The following is a 10,690-nucleotide window of genomic DNA, read 5'->3' as shown; positions in this document are numbered from 1 at the left end:
AGCCAAACATTCAACATTACCGCCATTACATTACCGCCAATATATAAACTGAAAAAATTCGCCCCTCAGCAGGCAACGGCTAACCGTCGAGTGCATTTCTGCCAGAAAACAGCCCCTAATGACAAATATCTGCTATTCGGAGTCAACTTAAAAATGTAGGCCCCTCCATTTGTGAAAAACATTAAGATGCACACCACACATGGAAGTGTACGCGCCCACCAAGTCCATCTTCACGTAACAGAAGTGTATGCGCTAAATCGAGGACACACACCGGACTTCAGATACATCAATTAGGGAAGTGAAAATTATAATAAATGCTACATAACCTGGCCAGCAATCTTATAAATGGTTCCACAAAATCATTCCTTAGGGCATATGGGCAATTCTTGTATTTATTTATAACTGATCTTTTAAAATTTACAAAAAATAAATAAATACATATATTATATTGGAAAATACTAAACATTTAAATAAAAATATATTGCAAGTTCATGGAGCGATCTTTAGCCCATTGAGAAGAATGAAAGCCGAAAAGCCATCTCCACCATATTTTGTGGCACATCCGGCTTATGACAAACATACACCTCCTTCAAGGGTGAATTAAATAGGCGCCCGACAACCACAAAGCGGCCCTTTACTACGCTCTCTGTCTCAGCCGTCCCAGCCACTGTTGTCTCACTCACTTCGCGCACCTGTATTGTCACGCCGTGTTCTTTAATGGCCAGCATGCCCTTGCTGGCCGCCGGTTTGGAGTTATCCTGCGCCAATAGACGCCGGTAATGCTTTGTGTTCTGTAGCACGGCGCGTATGGTATGGCAAGCTTTACGCATTTCCGCCAGGAATGGGAACGTTTCGGAATTCGCTTTGAGCGGACAAAAAACCGAACCGTTAGTGTTATCTACGTAGACGTAATAGAAGATTGCATTCTTCCAGCCGGCGGAGATTTTCACTGGCACAACATTATTTATTTCCTTCCAAAGAGATTCGGTCATTTGCGATTGTAGTTCGGAGTCGCAGCCGTAATGCAATGGATTCTGTTCACCAAAGTTATCCCAATCTGAGCCACCACTATCGGAGTCATCGTTATTGCCGCCGGGACCAGTGGTGGTGGTGGTGTTGCTGGTGGTTTGACGCTTTCGGCTCGAATCGTCTTCACTAGGCGTAAGACTGTGTATGGATGAACCGCCAAGTGACGAGCACAGATGTGTTTCCTCATCATAGGCCAGCGTGCGCTGATTATTACCGTTGTTCGACGAAGTGCCGCCAGTGGCGACCGAAGTGGCAGCGGCGAATTTTTGTTTTATAAAGTTCTCTATTTTGCGTGTTTCTTTCTCAGCACTGGCTTCGTCGGGCTGCTCGACTTTCTCCAACACCTCGGGACGCTTATTCGATATGGACCAGAAAATGGCCAACGATTCAATGCCGCATTGTATGAGATGGTCGAGTGTTTCTTGAATTTCTTCGATGTAGAAGAGCGAAGGCGGCACTGTGTCGTTGGGCGACAAGTCAGGAGCGTCGAAAATTTTCAAAATGACTGCCAAAAGCAAATGGCTGCGACTGCAAATTGTTAAGAAGTAGCGACCTGTGGCCTGTGGCAACGCGACCTCCTCCCACACATACAATTCCTTGACACTTTGCTCGCTAATGAACTCGAATATGCCGCGACAGCGCAAAAAGAGCTCCACGTTGGCACGTACTTCCAATGGCATTTGCGATGCGAGCAAATAATGATCATAGTACAAGGCACTGCCATGTATAAAGAACTCACGATGCGTATTCAAAGGTTCATCATTCCAATTCCTATAATCCATAGCTTCCATTTCACTTAACGCATCGAAAATGCGAAGCTGAGCCTCCTTCGGCAGCGGCATATGGCGTGACTCTTTCAGTAGCTCCTCAAAGAGTACCGGTTGCTTGCGGTGTGTGCGGAGTATACGAACGCGCTGTATGGAACAGAAATTGTGTAAAAAAGTACGTAGCGTTGCTGTTGACGAATTGCCATTGGTGAAGTTTTCCAAATTGAGCGTGGGAAAAGCGAATTGTATATAACCGATAAGTTCGTCCGCGCGTAGAGCAGCTTCTGGTTGTGAGTGATAAGCGGCGGCATAAGCGAATAGCACAAGCAATCCATTCAGCGAGCGGTAGCACACAAAATAGGTGACATTGTTGACTTGGAGTCGTGAGATGAGCGGCTTTGTTTGCAGCTCCTCTGTGAGTACGGCATTCAGCGTAAGAAAACTGCCGCGCGCTTTGTAAAGGAAATTAGTTTGCACATCTTCGGGATAATAGTACAACGAGTCTTTGTGCTGATCGCTCTGATAGCACTCAGGTGGAAGTATGAGTAGCGCGAAAGGTAAGGCAGCATCCGCCGTGGTATCAGTGCCAGCAGCAGCACTAGCAGTAGCAACTTCTGCGTGCACAGTTGAACTCTTATCACTGTCTGCTGTTACAGCGCGCAGTTGTAACTTCTCAAATACTTGAGCGAACATTACGAAATTCTCCACCTTCTGCATTTCACCCGCGCCACCAGTGGCACTCCCACTGCCATTTGCATGCGCCTGCTCTGCGCCGCCCGCAGTGGCATTAGAACACGCGGCACCTTGAAACTTGAGGCACACTTTAGTGGGTTCAACGAACTGCAGTAGCAGTTCATCCACATTGCTGGTGCGCACTTCGATGTCATCCAAAGACTTGAACCAATCGCCACGCTCGATTTCCGCTGTCTCAGTTGATGATTGTGGTTGCTGCTGCTGCTGTTGTTGTTGCTGTTGCAACATTGTGGGCATGGCATGCACGAAGCTGTCAACCATTAAACACTCTGGTTGGTCTGGGAAAGGCACCACACGGAAGCCAAGTATGGATTCCACGGCGGTTGAACGTCGACCAAAACGAAAACGATCTGCCGCCGTTATTACCAATTCTAATTGCTTGTAGCATGGTGTTTCGTGTGACTTGCTAATGTGAGAGAAACGGTGCTCATGCGCGGGTGACTGCGCAGCCGTCTGTTGACGACCGCCACCGTTCGATTTGCCCTGCTGCGTTTGCTGCTGTGCCGCTTGTTTTTGTTCTTGCTGTTGCTGCTGTTGTTGTTGCTGACGTCGCGCCGTCTTCTTACCCATGCGCAACGAGCTGCTGCGCGCGAATTCAATACGTTTTTCATGTATCGGGCGACGCGCCTGTGGCAGATACTCCGCATAGAAAAGTGTTCCATCCTCGGCCACATACTCCTCCCAATTGGCCAAATCACTGCTGTCCGTATATGAATCACTAAATGAGGATTCGGAAGAGTAGCTTTCCGAGCCGCCTTCCCCGGTGTTAAGCCCTAGACGTGCGGCTTCATGTTGATCATTCAGCAACAGTGGTTGTGATTTGCGCATCACTTCAGATATTGGGTGCCAAAATTATGCGCAGCCCACAAATCTACACGCATATATTTATACACACAATTCGTTTATCTTATTTTGTTTTACTTCTTAGCCACATCTGCACAGAACTTTCCGTCTAGTAGTCAAAGCGCTGATGTAACCAAATCGCCATTCACTTCAACACTAAACGCTCTGCGGCTGCGCTAACCGAAACTAGCAACTCAGACTTGTAAACAGCGATTTCCCATACCGGAGTGTGAGCGCTGAGGTAAATAAGTGGCAAAACCTCTCATGACTTGTTCTCTGTCTATCTCTATATATGTATTGTTGCCACTGCAACGTCCATCCCTTCTATTATATTACCTAACATGCACCGTTCCCTTTGCCGCCGATCAACGATCTTCACTAGCACTCCCATACAACTAGTTTTACCTTCTCAGCATTGCCAGATAATTACTCAACTGTCCGCATTCAACGTTGCTTTGGATTTGGCCTAAATGCTAAGTATTCGCCTGCAGCTTGTCTTCAACTTGGCAATGTCTTGAAAATATTTCTGTTAACCCACAGTTCAGGCCGCTGATCGCACATGATCACCGATCACCCGCAAAAGGCACCATAAGTAAGCATGGCAAACATGAAAAAGGTTTGGCCAATACAAATCAAAAGCCTGAATAGTTGGTTGTGTGTTGTTGGAGCAGCATGTAAACAGTAGATGAAAACAAATAAATAAATAATAACTTTATTTATCACTCTTAGCCGCTCTCAGCGTACGGTTTTAGCTCTCTATACTCATGAATTTACGCTCTAAAATTGAAAAACATATCTCTTGGTGGAACGAGCACATCTAACAGTAATTCATTTCTCTTTTATTTGAGCCACATTACTAGATAAATTTTGGTTGATATTAGTTGAATAGCTACGAACGATATGCAAGTCTTACCTAGTTTTGGCGACGCATCTTCTGCATAGTAGTGCACAAAAGTATGTCACCGAACGGCGTTAAATGTCAACTAAACTTGAATGCCAATAAAGAATAGAAAACTACGCTGATGGCTAAGCTCAATGCGGATCTCTTGTAAGGGACTATAATATCAAAAAATATACGCAAATGAATTAAAATGGGTAAACATTTTTTTTTTTCAATATGTCATTATCCTACTGAGGCACTCTGTTAACTCCACATACTTACCTTTATGTGTGTTATTATTAAGAATAGTAGTCATAAGTTCAAACACTGTAAAATAACTTTTGGTTGTGTGTTTGATAAACGATAAACAAATAAATAAATAATAAATAAATACATTGCACTGTCAAAAAATAATGAGTAAAAACGTGCATTTCATTGAAATCAAACGAAAAAGTTTGCGTGTATCACTTTTCGGTAACGGATTTTTAGATCGGGCGAGATCAGAAGAGTGCGAGGTTCGCTAGTGGCGCTATTCCGATGCCTATCGAAATTTTTTACTGCCTTTGCTTTAATGAGCCCGAGGCGGCCCATCTTTTGGTTGGCGCTTCTACACAAACAGAGTCAATCCTTTTTTATTTAAAAAGGATAATTTTATTTAAACGAATTTTGATTTAGAAAATACTGATTGTCAGTCATATACTTTTAAAGAGGGCAGTTGGACGACCCAACCAAAACAATTAATTGGACTTGAGACCTTATGGAACAGTCAATATCCAAATTTCGTACATGAACTAGCATGATTCCATATGTCCACGCAAGTGGGCAAAGTCACCGAACGATTCCTCTATATATGGTCCGAGCAGCTCACAACTTCCGGGCTTAGCCCAAGTATCCTCTGGTTAGCTTCCGAACACCCATTCGAGAGTGAGCTAATGTGAGAAGGCGAAGTATAGTATCCCGGGATAGCTGGCTGTGCGCTGGATTTGGGACCCGCCACGTAAAAGCCACATCAATGAAAACACGAATAAAACCTCGGGTGCAAACTTCCTATACTGATGATGACCCCTGCTAAGAACTATGATTTAAGGGCATGCACCTGGAATGTCTGGTCTCTTAATGGGGAAGGTGCCTCTGCCCGACTGGTTGATTACCTCGTGGGCGCAAAGGCTGGCAACACTGCCATTCAAGAGATGCGATGGACAAATTCGGTGCTGGTTTTGTTGTGGGGGAGAGACTTGCGCCCACGCCCCGGCAGAAGAGGACGATGCGATTGCTGCCTGATTGAAAGTATAGAAAATGCTGCTAATATTTTTATAAAATAAGTACCATTTACTTTTAAAAATACCCGATTTTGAACGATTTTTTTCCAAAGTACTCGCTTTCCTAAAGTACTTAATACTTCTCATCGCTAGTATGTATATTCATGTACTTACTCACAAATTTCCGGTAGCAGAAAATATCCCCGTTATCAATTTAAAGCTAGCATACCGGAAAGGCTTTAGACTACCGAAATTTGTTGCTATAAATATAATATTATACTCAAATTGGCAAATGAAAAGCTTAATGCAAATGCGTGCAAAGCAGTCACAAGGAACTTGGGCAAACAGGAATCTCAATTCAATGTCTATTTCTCGATAAAAGAAATTAAAACATGTGCAAACAAGAACTGGAAAAGAGTACAAAGTATGTATTATTAATTGCTATACACATATGAAAAATTATGTATTTTTATTTTTTTGCTTTCGGTGGGCCAAAGATAGAAAAATTGGTCAAAAGCATTCGTACCTTCATACATTTACTTATACATACACACAATATTATATACTACTTACCTACATATAATATTAGTTTGGGGAAAAAATTCGGATTATTCGACTCGGGTCAAATACGCACCGTTTCGGTGTATAATTTGTTGCCATTTTAAAGGTAGCTTTAGCTTGACATTGTGGCAAAAGGTCTATCAGCTTGATCTGCTGCAAGACATAACGCAACGGGTGAATTTACCTGGAAACTATTTGTACATAGCTCAATAGGTATGAGTTATCGGACCAATACAGACTATATGACTCCGAAATACTATTGGGTGAAGAGATTCCGAACAAAACTAGAAGAAGAGAGGTGGAAAAGAGGTATGAAACCTAGCCCCAATACGCTCAATACATATATTTACTGACGACTCGAAAATGATGGACAGATTTGTTGCGAAGAGCTGAGCATAAGGCGGCCAATTAAGCTCCCTGATCATTGCAGTATTTTTCAAGCAGAAGTCTTTGCGGCAGGAAAGACTGCAGAAATAGCATTAGCAAGGATATCGAGCAACTCCAGCATAAATATATATGTTGACAGTCAAGCGGCAATAAAGGCAATAAACTCATATGAAATAACATCTAAACACGTTTTTATGGCCAGGGAAGCCATAGAAAGACTAGTCGCAGACAGACGGTTACACATCTATTGGGTAACGGACATAAGGGCGTTGCGGGAAGATGGTAGTTGAGATTGCCAAAGCGCTGTTTACTGAAACCTTTAAATACGGTATACAATGACGTCGCTGCGGACATGAAAACACTGATAGACAGGAGGTGAAATAATATAGCCATTTGTAAAACCGCGAAAATCATATGAATACAGAATGCAGATAAATACGCCAGATTCGTACTAACCCGTATAGACAGGAAAGCAGAACTATCGTAGGTATACTTACAGGCCACAATTTGCTAGCGACACACGCATATAAGATGGGAATTGCAAACAACGGATTTTGCAATGCAATTATATGTTCTTGCCCTGCATTAGCTAGAACCCGAATGAAATGTTTAGGAGCTCTACAATATGAGAGGTTAGAATGTCTCTCGGGGTTAGAGCTTCAGAGCTTACTTAGATTCGCATAAGACGCAAGCTTATTAGAAGAAGCCTACTACAAGGAAATGTAAGGGTCAAGCTCCATCTTCTACCACTAAGGACCAATAGGTCTATGTGATGGCTCGCAGCCAGCCAGGTCAACCTAACCTAACCTAAAGGTAGCTTCATATTTAGACTCTCATAGAAATTTTGGTTCTTATTGGCGAAAAACTCTACTAACCGGTCCAGTTGTTGACAGTCGAAATCTCAATTTAGCAGCTCGTAATAAATAATTCATTTTAAGTTCCACCAAATACACAGTAGTGCTCTCCTGGTCGTTAGTCCTGGTTTGGCGACCGTTTGAGCTGCTTCATCACGTTTTGACCACGATCGTTTTCGCGCAATATTATCGTATGTGACCCATTTCTCATTCCCAGTCATCATCCGGCTTCGCAGATGGAAATTCGATCTATCATGTTTTTTGGTGTTAATTGGGGTGGCACCTAAACATCGTGCTTCTTTTTGAATCCAGTTTTGCGCAAAACGTTTAAAACTGTTTTATGATCGATCTTTAGCTACTGGGCGATGCTACGACCACTAACATGCCGCTCAACTTCGATTATTTCTGTGATTTTATTGACATTTTCGATATTTTCTTTAACATCAAAAGTGCCTAAACGGAATCGACGAAACCAAAATTACATGTAATTAGCACAATAAACTGCAGTATCGGCTCCTTAAACACCATTCACAATTTCAGCGGCTTGGCTTGCATTTTCGCCTTTATCCAAGAAAACTGCAAAATGTACCGAGTTTTCGCTTTGTTGACACCCTGTAACTCACAACTGGCTGGAACAAACAAACAAACAAAAAACAGCAAAAGAATTTGTTTAGTGTGAAATGTCACCTTGATAACGAGCATAAACTGTAAATAGTTTGATCGATACTTTACGAGATATCGTTCGCTACAGTCATGGATTTCTTTTTCCATAAGCAATATCACAGTGCGACATCAAAAATCAAACCTCACCGGACCTTTTTTTCTGAAAATATACCTATTCAATAGCAAAACCCTCGCTGGGTTTTTAAAAGTTAGCTCGATTTTTTTTTTATAGCGTTTTGAAGTTTTCTATTTTCATGAGATTTTGGAGTTTTACCTGTACGCTAAATTTGACTTATAAATCGACCTTTGTTTGATTTAATCGATTTATTTTGTCATAGCTTGATGCAGAAATTTCGTACATGTACAAATAAACTTATTTTGAGAAGAACCTATATCTCAATACGCAATTTTGAATACCAAAATTTCGAAAAATTGTATGTTTTTACCATTCTTTACTGTAATTATGAAAATAATTAAAATTTCTCACTATTTCTTCTAGCAAAAATGTTGCAAAATGTACTAAAAAAGTCATTTATAAGATAAAAACATAAAACTGAACTTTAAGTTTGTTATTTTCTAAAAAAATAAATTTTTAACAAATTCATAACAAGCTCTACACACTATGTTTGGCGCCCAGGGTACATTCAAAATAACTTCACGATCAAAATAATGTCTGTATGCCACAGTAAAATCATCACTGATTGATCCATGCTTTTCACTCGCTGGTGTGAAACGTCCACAACAATAGCAGAAAACGTTAATATTTTCAGGACAATTGTACATTTTTTATTTTCTTAATTCATAAAAAATTCACGTAAATGAAATTAATAAATTCAAATATGTTAACAAAAACCGTATTGCTCACAAAATATTTAGCGCGTCAAATGTATTTTAGGAGTTGTTATGCACGAACCTGATCTCGCAAGACTGCTGCGATCTTAGAACAGGTAAAATCGTTGGGAACAAATTTTGGAATTTCTAAAACAAACATTTCCTGATAAGACAGACTACAACCTTCTTTATACTTTTTATTTTGGAATGTGTGCTATCCACTTTTCTATGTACTTAACAGGCTAAAAGTCTTGTGAGACCAATCTGGCTTTTCACTACTCACGATCACATTTTGTTACATCCAATATTCATTGGAAAACCGTATCTGGAAAAAATACTAGCAAAAATAGAAAAATCTGAAAATGTGTATAACGGGTGGTTACGTATAAAATTATTTTCATAATTACAGTAAAAAATGGTAAAAACATACAATTTTTCGAAATTTTGGTATTCAAAATTGCGTATTGGTATATAGGTTCTTCTCAAAATAAGTTTATTTGTACATGTACGAAATTTCTGCATCAAGCTATGACAAAATAAATCGATTAAATCAAACAAAGGTCGATTTATAAGTCAAATTTAGCGTACAAGTAAAACTCCAAAATCTCATGAAAATAGAAAACTTCAAAACGCTATAAAAAAAAATCGAGCTAACTTTTAAAAACACAGCGAGAGTTTTGCTATTGAATAGGTATATTTTCAGAAAAAAAAGGTCCGGTGTGGTTTGATTTTGATGACCCCAAAATTGTCGCACAGTGTATTTGGGGAAGTAAAAAATTCTGAGTGTTTCCCGCTAGGTGTCTTTAGCGCGCCATATCTCAGATTTAAATTTGAAAAAGCCATTTGAGCATTACAGCGGCATTGACATCCATTTTTGTGGTACATCTTGGGTTGGAGAATAAGTTCATAGCGTTTTATATTTTCTTTTATTTTACAACGATTTGTTTGCTGTATGGCAAAGGGTAAGTATTCATGCGATAGAACTCTTTTTGCTCTACAAAACTATGTTAATTGTATTTTTGTGTTATTTAAATTTTAATGGAATAGCCAGGAGGCAAGAATCAACATTTTCAACACCTGCTCTTCTTTGCTTTCCATCGAGGGCGAAATACTGCCGAAGCAGCCCGGGACGTATATTTGGAAGGTGTCGTAGATGAGTCTACAGCACGGAAATGGTTTGCAAAGTTCAAAAAATCCGACCTTGACGTCGATGACACGTCCCGCAGCGAAAGGTCTTCTGAATGCGTTGAAGAACGTCTCAAATCATGTTTGAAGGAGAACAACAAAGAAAGTCGCCTTCAAATTGCTTCTCAGCATCTCGCCCGCCATCGAACAACACGCGGTCATAAACCACGCTTTTTGTACCAAATCGTAACGGGGAATGAGAAATGGTGTATACATCAATATGAAGCAAAGAAAGAAGTGGGTGGCGGGTTCTGCATTGCCCAGCTATACCGCATGAATGAGAATATTCAATTGAAAAGACCTGATCGACATGGTCAAACCATACTCCTTCACGACAACGCCAGGCCCCATGTTGCACAAGTCGTCAAAGCCGCAATCCAAGAGCTCGAATGGGAGGTCCTCCAGCATCCGCCGTGTTTTCCGAACCTGGCACCAAAACTCGCTCTTCAGCCATCTTTTCCGCTCCCTGTCAAACCATATGAAGAGTGAAATATGCTTAGAATTTTTATTCCATACTGTCAAATGTTGAGCCAAAAGCGATAATTTTCGCGCGTGTGAAATATCGGCATTTGAAATATGAGGCAACTGATTACACAATCCTGCGAGGGTGAGTTTCTAGAATGGTTGTACTTGTTTCTTGTAGTTTTTTATGCGCTGAAAACGAATCTGACCTTCAAA

General features: G+C 40.9%; 1 protein-coding gene across 1 annotated transcript; it reads right to left on the bottom strand.

The window, feature by feature from the left end:
• Window positions 1-459: 459 nt before the first annotated feature.
• Window positions 460-3,513, bottom strand: LOC129242894 (protein inturned). Its single transcript, XM_054879797.1, has one exon. The coding sequence runs from the start codon at window positions 3,375-3,377 to the stop codon at window positions 504-506; it is 2,874 nt and encodes a 957-aa protein (XP_054735772.1). The 5' UTR covers window positions 3,378-3,513; the 3' UTR covers window positions 460-503.
• Between the last annotated feature and the right edge of the window lie 7,177 nt (window positions 3,514-10,690).

The sequence above is a fragment of the Anastrepha obliqua genome, chromosome 3 (genome assembly GCF_027943255.1).
Source record: "Anastrepha obliqua isolate idAnaObli1 chromosome 3, idAnaObli1_1.0, whole genome shotgun sequence".
In the NCBI taxonomy this organism is placed as follows: Eukaryota; Metazoa; Arthropoda; class Insecta; order Diptera; family Tephritidae; genus Anastrepha; species Anastrepha obliqua.
The sequence above is the reverse complement of the archived record's forward strand: the minus strand, read 5'-3'. Positions and strand labels throughout refer to the sequence as shown.